Below are 17,858 nucleotides of genomic sequence, written 5' to 3' on the forward strand. Positions count from 1 at the left end.
CTGACAAAATAAGGTAGTTTGTAAAGTTTCAAATCCTAAAAATCTTTAAAAAGAAAAAAACACCATCAATCATCCAGAATAATTTTAGGTATTTATCTGACTAAACGTATGTATCTCAAGACTCCTTCTGATACTTTTATATCTGTGACTCCATTTCCCTCCAGAAGTGTGGCCTCAAGTATAGTTGACCAATGGGAGAATCACTATAGAACCCTCCTGGTTTATTTTTCCCACTGGCATATTCTCAGTTACATCATTAGGAGTTACTATGTCCTGACCTCACCCTCCTCTGTCTCATTATTGTATGTAAAATTTCCCTTTTGATAAACCATTTTCCTTCATACAAACAGAGAAAGGGAAAGATCAGTTTCAACTGATATCTTTTCTTACCTTAAGCATCCCTACCAAATTTCCAATAGCATTTTTCACATAAATAGAAAAAAAAGTCCTAAAATTCAAATGGAACCACAAAAGACCCTGAACAACAAAAGCAAGCTTGAAAAAGAACAAAGCTAGAGCCATCACATTTCTTGTTTTCAAACTATACTACAAAGCTATAGTAATCAAAACAGCATGGTATTGGCATAAACGTAGTCACATAGACTGACAGAATAGAACAGATAGCTCAGAAATAAACCCATATATATACTGTCAACTAACATTTGACAAGGGAGACAAGAATATTTAATGGAGGCAAGATAACCTTTTCAATAAGTGGTACTGGGAAAACTGGATATCCACATACAAAAGAATGAAATTGGACCCCTATCTTTCACTATTCAGAAAAATTAACTCAAAATGGATTAAAGACTTAAATATAAAACTTGAAATCATAAAAGTCCTAGAAGAAAACACAGGGAAAAAGCTCCTTGACAATGATTTTTTGGATATGACACCCAAAGCACAAGCAACAAAAGCAAAAATGAATAAGTGGGGCTACATCAAAGTAAAAAGCTTCTGCACAGCAAAGGAAACTATCAAAAAAATGAAAAGGCAACCTATGGAATGGGAGAAAATGTCTGCAAACAATATATCTGATAAGGGGTTAATATCCAAAATATATAAGGAACTCCTACAACTCCACAGCAAAAAACAAATAATCTTATTAAAAAATGGGCAGAGCCCCTGAATATTTTACCAAAGAAGACATCCAAATGGCCAACAGGTACATGAAAAGATGCTGAACATTACTAATCATCAGGGAAATGCAAATCAAAACCCCAATGGAATATCACCTCACACCTGTTAGAATGGCTATTATCAAAAAGATGAGACATAACGAGTGCTGTAGAGAAAAGGGAGCCCTAGTGCGTTGTTGATGGGAATGCGAACTGGTACAGCCACTGTGGAAAACAGCATGGAGGTTCCTTAAAAAGTAAAGATAAAACTACTATACAATCCAGCAATCCCACTTCTGGGTATATATCCAAAGGAAAGGAAATCACTATCTTGAAGAGATAGCTGCACCCCCATGTTCACTGTAGCATTATCCACAATAGCCAAGACATGGAAACAACCTAAGTGTCCATCAGTGGAGGAATAAAGAAAATGTGGTATATGTACACACACACAAACAGGAATATTATTCAACCAAATAAAAGAAGAAAATCCTGCCTTTTGTGACAACACAGATGGAACTTGAAGGCATTGTACTAAGTGAAATAAGTCAGACAGAGAAAGACAAAAACTGTATTGTCTCACTTATATGTGGAATCTCTAGAAAAAAAAAACAAAAGAAAAAAAAAGAAAGAAAGAAAGAAAGAAAATCCAAACACATAGAAATAGAGTAGAATGATGTTTGCCAGGGCCTGTGGGTGGAGAAAATGGGGAGATGTTGGTCAAAGGGTATAAACTTCCAGTTATAAGATGAATACATTCCAAAGATCTAATGTACAGCATGGTGACTATAGTTAACCATACTGTATTATACACTTGAAAATTGCTAAGAGAGTCAATCTTAAATGTTCTCACCACACACAGTGTGTAATTTTGTGAGGTGATGGATGTATTAACTAATCTTACTGTGCTAACCATTTCATAATACGAATGTGTATTAAATCACCAGGTTACATACCTTAACTTACACAATGCCACCATTTGTCATTTACATCTCAATAAAGCTGGAAAAAAACCCACTTGGTATTGTAGGCATTGACTCAGCTTGATCCCATCAGTACTGTTTTGGCAAAGTTTATAGACCAAGAGTAACATGTACAGAGGAGATCCTTTCACATCCACAGGATGTGGATTACTTACTTTAAAGCTGTAAGGACTTGTTGTCCGTCTTTTGAACATTGAGCTAAATATTCCAAAACTTTTCCTGCCACGATTTGCTGTTCATTCTAAAAAGGACAAATATAATATGTTAAATTACATCTCAAAGTGATACTTACAAAATGTTATCTATATTCCTGTCCATTAAGGGGAAGACAAAATCTGAACTTGTTTGTTTTGTATTCTCAAAAGAGCTACTGCAAGATGGTAGAATGAAGATACAACTCATTGACAAAAATAGAACAGGTTCATATTGGCCCCAGAAAGCCACTCCTCCCTACCCACAAACACTCATAGCCTTGCCAACACTGCCTTGAATTCACTAGGACTAATCTTACTGTGCTCTTTATTCCTGTTTGTCAGCAGTAGCCAAAAGAACCCTGGACTCTGAGGCCACCCTCATTTCCAGCACCTTAATCCACATAAGGCTCTGTAAATCCCTTTTGTCCTCTTTTCTCATTTCTCCCCAACTCCTCCAAACCTTCCACTATGCGTTCTGAAATTCAGTCCATTATCAGTAAAGTCTCCTCTATGAGCAACCTCTTCCCAGAAAGTTCCCTCTACAATCTTTCTCTAATGGAAATCTAGGTTTCTCCAAGGACACTGCTTCCAGTGAAGCCCTCTCAAGTAGTGGCTGTTTTTCTTTCATCTCCCTAGACCTGGAGATGGCGTAGGCATCATTTTTGCTCTTCATTGCTGTTTTAAAATTATTCTCCCTCTTGCTCCCTAAAACCCCCAGCTTTGAATTTCCTGTCACCAGACTGTATCACCCATTATCCTTCACTGTTACGGTGAACTGCTCTCAGACCATTTCTTCTCACTTCTTAATGGTTTATCTACTACTCACAGTTATTTTTTCCAAAATATACTCCTGTCAATTTTTGGCATTTTCATTATACAGATAGATGATCCTTTTAATATCCTAGTCTCTTATTTCCTTGAATTCCACTCTGCCAATTATATTAGCCATTCACTAGTACAGTCATTCACTGGACACTGTCATCACTAAAAGCCAGGTGATGCAAGTGAGGCTCCTAGGGTACACAATTTATGGATACACTCATTCTCAGGGTTGTGCATGGACCAATTCTAGGTGCCTCACTCCCTCACTCTAGTTTTGTACCCTGCTCTATTTCATGTATTCTACCATCTCCTACCTTTCTAATTCACTCCCTCTACCACTCAAGCAATCCTTCAAATGCATTAAGATCTCCAATACATTGATACTACTAATATTTCACCATCCCTCATCCCCTTAAAGTCCTCCTCGGTATCCAGTTTAAATTCCATGGGGATTAATTATAATCACTCCCTTGTTCCTTGGTTTTCCTGCCCCTCTTTTGCTTCATTGTATTCATCTGGCAAAACCATGAGCCTGGTTAAATTCAACTTTCTAGTGACTTTTGTGCCTGCATCCATGCAGCTGAAAGTAGCTGGGTAAAAACCTGTACAACCATTTGTTTTGTTTTTAAAACTTCATCAAATGGACCTTACTGCTACAAGGCAAGCATACCACACTACCCTTGCCATTCACTTTCTTGATTTTCTGGATGATTAGTTGATATCTTATCCTCTTTTCTCAACACCCAACACCTCCTCTCCTATTCTCACTCTCAGGTGATGACCTTGTTTTCTACTTCACTGAGAAAACTGAAGCAGTCAGAAAGAGAACTTCCACAGATTCCCACTACCACATCTATTCACACACCAGGAACCACACCACATACTCTGCCTTCTCAACTGCTATCATAAATGAACTATCCATGTTTCTTCCTAGAGCCAAACCCTAAACTTATACACTTGCATCCATCACCTCTTGCCTATTTAATGACATTACTCTAACAATTTTCATTTTTCTCTCTCACATTGTTAATTTTTGTTCTCTTAACTGGGTCATTCCTATTAGCAAATAAACATTCTCACTCATCCCATTTCAAGTAAACAAACAAACCTCTTGATCCTACTTCTCTCACCAACTACTGCCCAACTTTAAAAAAAATTTTGTTTTCTTGCCCAACTTCTTTTCTTCCCTTTGTAGTAAACTCTTCTAAAGAATTGTCTATACTTATTGTATCCAATTCTTTTCCTTCAATTCTCTCTTGAGCCTACTCTAATCAGGTGATTGTCCTACCTCTAACAAAACTGCTCTTGTCAAACTCACTGATGACCTCCATATTATAAATTCCAATGGTCAGTTCTCAGTCCTCACTGTATTTGACCTATCAGCAACATTCAACATAGTTGATCACTCTTTCCTCCTTGAAACACATTTGGCTTCCAAGATACCACATCATCCTTGTTTTCTCCTACCTCATGGATTACTCCCTTTCATTATCCTTTACTGGTTCCTCTTCTTTTCTCCAAACCATTAATGTTTGAGGGTTTCAGGCTCAGTCTCTGGTCCTCTTCTCTACTGCATATATACTCACTCCCTTGGTGATGGCACCCCAGTCTCATAGCTTTATATACCATCTATATATTAATGACTTTTATTAAACTTTTATCTTCAGCCCAGACCTCTTTCACAACTCTAGAGTCATATATACAACTGACTATTCAGATCTTTACCTGGATAGTCTAATAGACATCTCAAATGCATCATGTCCAAACTGAACTCCTGATTTTCCCCCCAACCGTACTCTATTTGCAGCCTTTCCTAGTTCAATTGATGGCAACTCCATTTGATGACCCAGTCTCTTTCTCTTATACCCTTAATCCAATCTGTCAGCAAATTCTGTTATAATTTACCTCCACTGTTATCTCCCTTATCTGAGTCACCTTAATCTTTTCCCTGGATTACTCTGAAAACTTCCTAACAGGTCTCCTTGCTTGGTTCTTTTATGGTCTATTCTCAATATAACAGCCAAGAGTATTTCTGTCAAAATGGAAGTCAAATCATGTCACTGCTCTGTTAAAAACCTTCCAATGGTTCCCCATGTCATTCAGAGTAAAAGTCAAAGTCCTTTCACTGGTCTACAAGGATCTACATAATCCGGGCTATCACCTCTCCGACTTCATCTCTCACTAATCCCACCCTTTATTCACTCTAGCTATGCTGGCTTCCTTGACATATACCTTAGGGCCTTTGTATTGGCTGTTACCTCTGCCTTTAATACTCTTCCTCTTCACTCCCCCCATATATCTACAGGGCTAACTCCCTCAACAATTTCAAGTCTTTGTACAAATGTCATCTCCTCGATGAGACCTCTCCTCACCACCCTAGTAAAAAAAAATAACTCACACCAATCCCAGACCACTCCCATCCCTGATCCTTGTTATCCTGCTCTATTCTTCTATATTACTATCAACTTCTAACATATTATATAATTTCTTATTTATTATGCTTATTATTATCTTCTCTCCTCCTGCTTGAATGTTAGCTCCAAGAAGGTGTATCACTGTTTTGTATACTAATTTATCCCAAGAGACTAGAACAGTGCCTGGCACTTAGCAGGTGCTCAATAAATATTTGCTGAATGAATGATAGTCTCACTAGCACTTGAAATGCCTTTTGCAAAGCAATTGCAGTAAGTAAAAACTGGATTCCACCCTTGTTCTTTTGTAGAGATATATTCAGTTTCCTGCGTTTGGCTCATCCATCCTTCCTTCCATCTTCTAATTCAAACTACTTGAGGCTTTTTTTTTCTGATTCTTTCTCCTCTATTAAAATGATTTTCCTTTTCAGAAATATAGTTCCATAATTCTCCCATTGGCTTTCTTCTGATTTCCATCAAATGTAACTTTATAAACCTTCCTTTAAAAAGATATTTGCCTTTGGGTTCCCCATTATAGATTTTTCTCTCATTTCCTGCACAAGCACATCATGTATCTACATCTGCCAAATATTTTTCCTCTGCCAGGACGTCTATTATCCTATTCATTAACATCAAAACACATATCATTCAAAACTGTATTCAGCTACTACTTTGGGCAAGATATTGGGCTAGGTACTAGAAATATGGCCCTGAAGGATCTTATAGTCAAGTTAGACAGACAATCCATGCATTAGCAACATAAGGCAGTATATAGGATACAGACCAAATAACTAGCATACACGTTAAAAATTACTGAAACTTAAGAGTAGAAAGAGAGCAATGAGGACTGGAATTGATTTGGGAAGTCTCTACAGTGGAAGGAAATCTTAAGTTGGACTTTGAAAAGGTGGCATTTAAATAAGAACATTTCTTAAAAGATGGGATGGTATAAACCAGACACAGAAAAAGGAATGTGACTGGCCTATTTGAGAGACACTGTATTTGCTTGGAGTTATAGAGGGCCTGTGCCTCCACCATTCTAGATCCTGTGCCTAACGTAACGGTGGCTTATATCACTATAATGATGCTACAGGGGAGTAATATGAGATAAAGTAGAAGAGACGGCTGTGGCCAGATTGTATATCATTAATAAGAACAGAAACACTATATGTGTAGATCAAGCTTCTTTCATTACAAATCACATTTTCAGCCATACTCTTAGTTAATTTTCACAATAACACTGGAGTTAGGTATTATATTTATTTTACAAATGATGAAATTAAGATTCAAAGAAGGGAAGCACTTAAATGGCAGAATCAGAATTCAAACCCCGTCTGTCACCTAGTCCAAGAGCTACACAGTTGCTACAATGCTTTTCCTAATCCTGTATATTACTAAGACCAGAATTTTGCAAGTAAACAAAGGAGGTGCAAGTATTTATTACCTCTAAACTAAAGTCGCTTTCTGGTTACAAACTAAAAAGGTCCATTAAGATTTAAACTGTTTTTTTTTTTTTGCAAACTAATGAGAAAGATAAGTTTCCAAATAGATGACTATTTTTTTGCATGGTATAGTACTTTAAATCTCAAGTTTCTAATAAAAGTTAATGTTTTGCTATGCTTATTTTTTCTGTTGTTTTAAGCTCAAAACTATTACATCACTTTGTTTTATTTACTTTTCTCTACATCATAAAGCAATGGAGAGAAATAAAGCAATTCTGCAACAAAGCTTGGTGTGAAAATAATGAGGCAAAATAGAGGGTAAAGAAAGGCCTCTCCTGTGCCTAACTGATGATGATTCCATTCTAATTGTCTCTGAAAATGGAAAAGAAGTAAAAATCTCACAGATGGGTACATAAGAATTACCCGTAGAGCAAACTCAGCAGCTGAACTGAGGAGCGTGACAACTAAACGTCTATTTTTAAGTACATCATCCTCTTCTTGTTCTTCAGCTCTTAATAAATTCTCTGAAGGAGTAATTGCCTGCAAAGCTGAAAAACAAGGAAACAATTAAAAAATGAGATACTCTTATCAAAGATAATAGCTATCTATGGTTAATTATATCCCAATGACTTTGGAATTTAAGAGCATTAATATCTTTAAAATATTAATTAATTTTCATAAAGTCATCTAAATTGCTGAACTGTCAAGAAGTCTTTTTTTTTTTTTTTTTTTTGCGGTACACGGGCCTCTCACTGCTGTGGCCTCTCCTGTTGCGGAGCACAGGCTCCGGACCTCAGGCTCAGTGGCCATGGCTCACAGGCTCAACCGCTCTGCGGCATGTGGGATCCTCCCAGACCGGGGCACGAACCCATGTCCCCTGCATCGGCAGGCGGACTTCCAACCACTGCGCCACCAGGGAAGCCCTGGATGAATGGATAAAAAAATAAGACCCATATATATGCTATCTACAAGAGACCCACTTTAGACCTAGGGACAGGTACAGACTGAAAGTGAGGGGGTGGAAAAAGATACTCCACACAATTGGAAATCAAAAGAAAGCTGGGGGCTTCCCTGGTGGCGCAGTGGCTGAGAGTCTGCCTGCCGATGCAGGGGACATGGGTTCGTGCCCCAGTCCGGGAGGATCCCATGTGCCGTGGAGCGGCTGGGCCCATGAGCCAAGGCCGCTGAGCCTGTGCCCCGCGATGGGAAAGGCCACGGCAGTGAGAGGCCCGCATACCACACACACAAAAAAAAGAAAGCTGGAGTAGCAATTCTCATATCAGACAACATAGACTTTAAAATAAAGACTATGAAAAGAGACAAAGAAGGACGCTACATAATGATCAAGGGATCAATCCAAGAAGAACATATAACAATTGTAAATATTTATGCTCCTAACAGCAAATGCTAACAGCCATAAAAGGGGAAATCGACAGTAACACAGTCATAGCAGGGGACTTTAACACACCACTTTCACCAATGGACAGATCATTCAAAATGAAAATAAATAAGGAAACACAAGCTTTAAATAATATATTAAACAAGATGGACTTAACTGATATTTACAGCATTATTGCATCCAAAAACAACAGAATACATTTTCTTCTCAAGTGCTCATGCAACATTCTCCAGGACAGATCATATTGTGGGTCACAAATCAAGCCTTGCTAAATTTAAGAAAATTGAAATTGTATCAAGTATCTTTTCTGACCACAGAGCTATGAAACTAGATATCAATTACAGGAAAAAATCTGTAAAAAAAAATACAAACATATGGAAACTAAAAAATACACCATTAAATAACCAGGAGGTCACTGAAGAAATAAAAGAGGAAATGAAAAAATGCCTAAAGACAAATGACAATGAAAACATGATGACCCAAAACCTATGGGATGCACCAAAAGCAGTTCTAAGAGGGAAGTTCACAGCAATACAATCCTACCTGAAGAAACCAGAAACATCTCATATAAACAACCTAACTTTACACCTAAAGCAGTTAGAGAAAAAAGAAGAAAAAAACACCAAAGTTAGCAGAAGGAAATAAATCATAAAGATCAGATCAGAAATAAATGAAGAAGAAATGAAGGAAATGATAGCAAAGATCAATAAAACTAAAAGTTGGTTCTCTGAGAAAATAAACAAAATTGATAAACTATTAGGCAGACTCATCAAGAAAAGAAGGGAGAAGACTCAAATCAATAGATTTAAAAATGAAAAAGAAGTAACAACTGACACTGCAGAAATACAAAGGATCATGAGAGACTACTACAAGCAACAATATGCCAATAAAATGGACAACCTGGAAGAAATGGACAAATTCTCAGAAATGCACAACCTTCCGAGACTGAACCAGGAAGAAACAGAAGATATAAACAGACCAACACAAGCACTGAAATTGAGACTGTGATTTAAAATCTTCTAACATAAAAAGCCCAGGACCAGATGGCTTCACAGGTGAATTCTGACAAATATTTAGAGAAAAGCAATACCTATCCTACTCAAACTCTTCCAAAATACTGCAGAAGGAGGAACTCTCCCAAACTCATTCTATGAGGCCAACATCACCCTGATACCAAAACCAGGCAAAGATGTCACAAAGAAAGAAAACTAAGGGTCAATATCACTGATGAACATAGATTTAAAAATCCTCAACAAAATACTTGCAAGAAGAATCCAACAGCAAATTAAAAGGATCATACACCATGATCAAGTGGGGTTTATCTCAGAAATGCAAGGATTCTTCAATACACGTAAATCAATCAATGTGATAAACCATATTAACAAATTCAAGGAGAAAAACCATATGATCATCTCAATAGACGCAGAAAAAGCTTTTGACAAAATTCAACACACATTTATGATAAAAACCCTCCAGAAAGTAGGCATAGAGTGAACTTACCTCAACATAATAAAGGCCATATATGACAAATCCACAGCCAACATCGTTCTCAATAGTGAAAAACTGAAACCATTTCCTCTACGATCAGGAACAAAAAAGGTTGTCCACTCTCACCATCATTATGCAACATAGTTTTGGAAGTTTTAGCCACAGCAATCAGAGAAGAAAAAGAAATAAAAGGAATCCAAATGGGAAAAGAAGAAGTAAAGCTGTCACTGTTTGCAGATGACATGATACTATACATAGAGAATCCTAAAGATGCTATCACAAAACTACTAGAGCTTATGAACGAATTTGGTAAAATAGCAGGACACAAAATTAATTAATGCAGAGAAATCGCTTGCATTCCTATACACTAAGGATGAAAAATCTCAAAGAGAAATTCAGGAAACACTCCCATTTACCACTGCAACAAAAAGAATAAAATACCTAGGAATAAACCTACCTAGGGAGACAACAGACCTGTATGCAGAAAACTATAAGACACTGATGAAAGATACTAAAGATGATACACACAGATGGAGAGAAATACCATGTTCTTGGATTGGAAGAATCAACATTGTGAAAATGACTATACTACCCAAAGCAATGTACAGATTGAATGCAATTCCTATCCAACTACCAATGGCAGTTTTCGTAGAACTAGAAGAAAAACTTTCACAACTTCTAGGGAAACAGAAAAGACCCTAAATAGCCAAAGCAATCTTGAGAAAGAAAAACGGAGCTAGAGGAATCAGGCTCCGGACTTCAGAAAATACTACCAGGATACAATAATCAAGACAGTATGGTACTGGCACAAAAACAGAAACATAGATGAATGGAACAGGATAGAAAGCCCAGAGGTAAACCCACGTACATATGGTCACCTTATCTTTGATAAAGCAGGCAAGAATATACAATGGAGAAAAGACAGACTCTTCAATAAGTGGTGCTGGGAAAACTGGACAGTACATGTAAAAGAATGAAATTCGAACACTCCCTAACACCATACACAAAAATAAACTCAAAATGGATCACCATACACAAAAATAAACTCAAAATAGATTAAAGACCTAAATGTAAGACCAGACACACTCAAACTCTTAGAGGAAAACATAGGAAGAACACTCGCTGACATAAATCACAGCAAGATCCTTTTTGACCCACCTCCCAGAGAAATGGAAATAAAAATAAAAATAAACAACTGGGACCTAATGAAACTTAAAATCTTTTGCATAGCAAAGGAAAAAGGAAAACACAAACAAGACGGAAAGAGAACCCTCAGAATGGGAGGACATGTTTGCAAATGAAGCAACTGACAAAGGATTAATCTCCAAAATATACAAGCAGCAAATGCAGCTCAGTATAAAAAAACACAAACAACCCAATTCAAAAATGGGCAGAAGACCTAAATAGACATTTCCCCAAAGAAGATATACAGATTGCCAAGAAACACATGAAAGGATGCTCAGCATCACTAATCATGAGAGAAATGCAAATCAAAACTACAATGAGGTATCAGCTCACAGCAGTCAGAATGGCCAGCATCAAAAAATCGACAAACAGTAAACGTTGGAGAGGGTGTGGAGAAAAGTGAACCCTCTTGCACTGTTGGTGGGAATGTAAATTGATACAGCCACTATGGAGGTTCCTTATAAAACTAAAAATAGAACTACCATATGAACCAGCAATCCCACTACTGGGCACATACCCTGAGAAAACCATAATTCAAAAACAGTCATGTACCACAATGTTCATTGCAGCTCTATCTACAGTAGCCAGGACATGGAAGTAACCTAAGTGTCCACTGACAGATGAATGGATAAAGAAGATGTGGCACATATACACAATGGAATATTACTCAGCCATAAAAAGAAACGAAATTGAGTTATTTGTAGTGAGGTAGATGGACCTAGAGTCTGTCATACAGAGTGAAATAAGTCAGAAAGGGAAACAAATACTGTATGCTAACACATATATATGGAATCTGAAAAAAAAGAAAAATGATTCCGAAGTTCCTAGGGGCAGAACAGGAATAAAGATGCAGATGTAGAGAATGGACTTGAGGACATGGGGATGTGGAAGGGTAAGCTGGTACGCAGTGAGAGAGTGGCATGGACAATATATACACTACCAAATGTAAAATAGATAGCTAGTGGGAAGCAGCCACATAGCACAGGAAGATAAGCTTGGTGCTTTCTGACCCCCAGAGGGGTGGGAAAGGGAGGGTGGGAGCGAGACACAAGAGAGCAGAGATATGGGGATATATGTATATGTATAGCTGATTAATTTTGTTATAAAGCAGAAAGTAACACACCATTTTAAAGCAGTTATACTCCAATAAAGATGTAAAAAAAAAGAGACAGAGATAGATTGAATTAAAGAAAGCAACTTTAAACTATATGCTACCTACAAGAAACACACTTTAAATATAAAGCCAAAATTGGTTAAAAGAAAATGATGGGATAATATATACTATAGTAGAGGTAATCAAAAGAAAGCTGGAGGGGTTATATCAATAGCAGACAAAATAGACTTCAGAGCAAAGATTATTACCAGTGGTAGTAGGTTATTTCATGATGATAAAGGAATCAATTCATTATGAGGACATAATCCTAAATGCTTATGCATCCAATAACAAAATTTCAAAGTACAAGAAGCAAAAACTGATAGAACTATGAGGAGTAATGAACAAATCCATAATTATTGTCAAAGATTTCAATAACCTCTCTCAAATAACTGACAGGAGAAATAGACAGAAAATCAGCAAGGATATTTAACACTATTAATCAACTTGACCTGATTGACCTTTATAGAACACTTGACCTTACACCAGCAAAATACACATTTCTCACTGGTGCACATGGAACATTTACCAAGAAAGAGAATATTCTGAGCCATATAAAAAGCATCAACATATTTTAAAATAATCAAGTCATACAAACTTATGATCTTACACTAAAACAATTAAATTAAATTAATAAAAAAGTTCTCTGGAAATCTGCAAATGTTTGGAAAATAAATAGCATACTTCTAAATAATCCATGGGTTTACACTGGAGTCAAAGGTCATATTGCAAAGTATTTTGAAATGAATTAAAATGAAAACACAATATATCAAAATGTGTGTATTGTCACTAAAGCAATACTTAGAAGGTAATTTACAGCATTAACTGTTTATGTTAAACCAGAATCAAGGTCTTAAATCAATGACGTCAGCTTTCACCTTTGGAAACCAGAAAAGAAAGAGCAAATGAAACTCAAAGTAAGTAGAAGAATGGAAATGATAAAGATCAGAACATTAATAAATGAAATAGAAAACAGAAAATAAAATAGAGAAAAATTAATGAAACCAAAAGCTGGTTCTTTGAGAGCAATAAAATTGATCAACTTGTAGCCACTCTGACAGGGAGAAAAAGAGAGAAGACACAAATTACAAATATGAGGAATGAGAAAGGTGACATCACTAAAGATTTTACAGATGTCAAAAGGATAATATGGATGATATAATGAATGACTTTAGGCCAATAATTTCAACAACTTAGATGAAACACACAAATTTCTTGAAAGACACAAACTACCAAAGTTCAGTTTGGAAATAATAGATAACCTGAAGAAACCTATTGTCTATTAAAGAAATTGAGTTTATAATTAAAAACCTTCTCATAAAGAAAACTCCAGCCCCAGATGGCTTCACCTGTGAACTCTAGCAAACATTTAACAAAGAAATAATACCAACTGAGCAACACAAATTCTTCTAGAAGATGGAAAAAGACGGTGTATTTTCCAATTCATTGTATGTAGTAAGCATTACCCTAATTGCAAAACCAAAAACATTACAGGAAAACTAGAGACCAGTATCACTCATGGACACAGGTACAAATATTCTTAAACAGATTGTTAGCAAATCAAATCTAACATTATATTTTAAAAAGGAACACATCATGACTAAGTGGAGCTTATCCCAGGAATGCAGCATTGGTTTATCTGTTAAAAAATTAATGTAACTGACCATATTAACAACAATAAAAAAATTGATCATTTCATTTCCAAATGTTTTCTCCCATTCTGAGGATTGTCTTTTTGTTTTGTTTATGGTTTCCTTTGCTGTGCAAAAGCTTTTAAGTTTAATTAGGTTCCATTTGTTTATTTTTGTTTTTTACTTTCATTACTCTAGGAGGTGGATCGAGAAAGATGTTACTGTGGGGCTTCCCTAGTGGCGCAGTGGTTGAGAGTCCGCCTGCCAATGCAGGGGACACGGGTTCATGCCCCGGTCCGGGAGGATCCCACATGCCGCGGAGTGGCTGGGCCTGTGAGCCATGGCCGCTAGGCCTGCATGTCCGGAACCTGTGCTCCGCAACGGGAGAGGCCACAAGAGCGAGAGGCCCACGTACCGCAAAACAAATAAACAAACAAATAAACAACAACAAAAAAGATGTTACTGTGAGTTATGTCAAAGAGTGCTCTCCTATGTTTTACTCTAGGAGTTTTATAGTATCCAGCCTTATATTTAGGTCTTTAATACATTTTGAGTTTATTTTTCTGTATGGTGTTAGGGAGTGTTCTAACTTCATTCTTTTACATATAGCTGTCCAGTTTTCCCAGCACCACTTACTGAAGAGACTGTGTTTTCTCCATTGTATATTCTTGCCTACTTTGTCATAGATTAGGTGACCACAGGTGTGTGGGTTTATCTCTGGACTTTCTATCCTGTTCCATTGATGTGTACTTCTGTTTTTGTGCCAGTACACGTTAATCTCTCCAAAATATACAAACAGCTCATGAAGCTCAATATCAAAAAAAAAAAAAAAAACCCAGTCAAAAAATGGGCAGAAGGGCTTCTCTGGTGGCGCAGTGGTTGAGAATCCGCCTGCCGATGCAGGGGACACGGGTTCGTGTCCCAGTCTGGGAAGATCCCACATGCCGTGGAGCGGCTACACCCGTGAGCCACGGCCGCTAAGCCTGTGCGTCTGGAGCCTGTGCTCTGCAACGGGAGAGGCCACAACAGTGAGAAGCCCACATACCACAAAAATAAAAAAAAAGGCAGAAGATCTAAATAAACATTTCTCCAAAGAAGACATACAGATGGCTACAAAGCACATGAAAAGATGCTCAACATCACTAATTATTAGAGAAATGCAAATCAAAACTACAGTGAGGGGCTTCCCTGGTGGCGCAGTGGTTGAGAGTTCGCCTGCCGATGCAGGGGACATGGGTTCGTGCCCCGGTCCGGGAAGATCCCACATGCTGCGGAGCGGCTGGGCCCGTGAGCCATGGCCGCTGAGCCTGTGCGTCCGGAGCCTGTGCTCCGCAAGGGGAGAGGCCACAGCAGTGAGAGGCCCGCATACTGAAAAAAAAAAAAAAAGACAAGAAAAAAAAAAGAAACTACAGTGAGGTATCACCTCACACTGGTCAGAATGGCCATCATCAAAAAGTCTACAAACTATAAATGCTGGAGAGGGTGTGGAGAAAAGGGAACACTATTACACTCTTGGTGGGAATGTCAACTGGTACAGCCACTATGGAAGACAGTATGCAGGTTCCTTAAAAAACTAAAAATAGAGCTAACATATGATCCAGCATTCCCACTCCTGGGCATATATCTGGAGAAAACCATAATTCGAAAAGATACATGCACCCCAGTGTTCACTGTAGCACTATTTACAATAGCCAGGACATGGAAGCAACCTAAATGTCCATCAACAAAGGAATGGATAAAGAAGATGTGGTACATATATACAATGGAGTATTACTCAGCTATAAAGAAGAATGAAATAGTTCCATTGGCAGCAACATGGATGGACCTAGAGATTGTCATACTGAATGAAGTAAGTCAAAGACAAATATCATATGATATCACTTATATGTAGAATCTAAAAAAAAGGTTACAAATGAACTTATCTACAAAACCGAAATAGAGTTACAGATGTAGAAAACAAACTTATGGTTCGGGGGTGTGGGGGAGGGGTAAATTGGAAGACTGGGACTGACATACACACACTACTATATATAAAATAGATAACTAGTAAGGACCTGCTGTATAGCACAGGGAACTCTACTCAATACTCTGTAATGGCCTATATGGGAAAAGAATCTAAAAAGAGTGGATATATGTATAACAGGTTCACTTTGCTATACACCTGAAGCTAACACAACATTGTAAATCAACTGTACTCCAAACAATTTTTTAAAAACTTGATCATTTCAATAGATGTAGAAAAATCATATGACCAAATTCAACATCCATTCCTGATTAAAAACTCCCTGGAAACTGGAAACAGGAAACAGGAGGGAACTTCCTCAACCTGATAAAAGGTACCTATGAAAAACCTACAGCTAACATCATACTTAATAATTGAAAACTGGATGCTCTCCCTCTAAAATCAGGAAAAAGTCAAGGATGTCTGCTTTTTCCCAATTTTACTGGAGATTCTAACAAGTACAATAAGGCATGAAAAACTGTACCCAGATTGGACAGGAAGTAGTAAAATTGTCTTTATTCACAGACAACATAATCATCTACAAGAAAGCTATTGGAACTAGTAAGTGAGTTTAGCAACTCTGTAGGATACAAGATCAATATACAAAAGTCAATTATATTTCTACATACTGGCAATGAACAATCAGAAACTGAAGGATTTTTAAAAATGCCATTTGAAATAGCATAAAATATGGTATACTTAGTGATAAATCTGACAAAAGGTGCACATGTTGAAAGACAGAAAAGATTGCTGAGAGAAATTAAAGACCTAAATATAACTTGCTTACAGATTGGAAGATGTCAATTCTCTCCAAACTGATCTATAGAGTCAGTGTAATCCCAATCAATATTTCCTTTTGTGGAAACTGAAAAACTTATTTAAAATTTAAAATTCACAGAGATATACAAAGGACTTAGAGTAGCCCAAACAATTTGAAAGAGAAGAATAAAGCTGGAGGACTAACACTACATGATTTCAAATTTACTACACAGCTACATTAATCAAGACAGTGTGGGAATGGGGTAAAGAGGAGTAGTTCAGTGGAACAGAATGAAGAGTCCAGAAAGAGACCCATGCACATATGACAACTGATTTTCATTAAAGGTACAAAGGCAATCAGTTGGGAAAGGACAGAATTTTTAAATAAATGAAGCTGGAATGATTAGGTAACCACGTGCAAAAAAAATGAACTTTAATCCATACCTTAAGTCAAATATAAAAAATTAATGCAAAATGGATCACAGAACTAACCACAGACTTAAACCTAAAACTGTAAAATTTCTTCAAGAAAACACGGGGAAAATTTTTTGTGACCATGGATTAAGTAAAGATTTCTTAGATACAATACCAAAAAAAATCCATAAAAGAAGAAAAAAGATAAATTAGACTTCATCATCTTGTCATGAAATGCACTGATAAGAAAATAAAAAAGAAAAATTTGTAAAACACATATCTGATAAATAACTTGTGTCTAGAATATATAAAGAACTTCAAAACTCAATAAGAACACAAAGTTCCTTATAGAAAACTGGGCAAAAGATTTGTACAAACACTCCACCAAAGAAGATATATGGATGTCAAATATTGGACACTATGAAAATGCTAATTATAATCACAGTACTATATCTCTACCTTATTATTAGAATGACTAAAGAAATTTTTCAGTGGACAATTCCAAGTGCTGATGAGGCTGTAGATCAACTGGAACTTTCATACATAGCTAGTTAGAACATAAAACTGTATGGCCACTTTAGAAAAGAGTTTGGCAGTTTCTAACAAAGTTAAACATATACTTACAACCCAGCAAACCCATTCCTCGATATTTACCCTAGAGAAGTGAAATCTTGTCATCACACAAAATCTGTAAACAGATGTTTATAGCACCTTTATTTATAATCACCCAAACTGGAAACCATCCAAATATCCTTCAACTGTTAAATGTATAAATTTTGGTACATCTATACTTATGAAATACTACTTAGCAATAAAAAAGAACAAACTATGGGAACACACACAGTATGAATGAGTTT

At 36.8% G+C, this 17,858-nt stretch overlaps 1 protein-coding gene across 1 annotated transcript in view; it reads right to left on the bottom strand.

The window, feature by feature from the left end:
* The window catches only part of LOC309796202 (testis-expressed protein 11-like), a gene marked incomplete at both ends in the record, with an annotated part of 235,507 nt that overhangs the window by 5,540 nt on the left and 212,109 nt on the right, over positions 1-17,858 (bottom strand). Inside the window, 2 exons of the mRNA XM_082609260.1 lie at positions 2,257-2,342; positions 7,394-7,518. Of these exons, the coding sequence (XP_082465386.1) occupies positions 2,257-2,342; positions 7,394-7,518 (211 nt within the window). The remainder of the gene's footprint in view (positions 1-2,256; positions 2,343-7,393; positions 7,519-17,858) is intronic.

Source organism: Mesoplodon mirus (genome assembly GCF_964341445.2).
Source record: "Mesoplodon mirus genome assembly, chromosome: X".
NCBI classification, from domain to species: Eukaryota; Metazoa; Chordata; class Mammalia; order Artiodactyla; family Ziphiidae; genus Mesoplodon; species Mesoplodon mirus.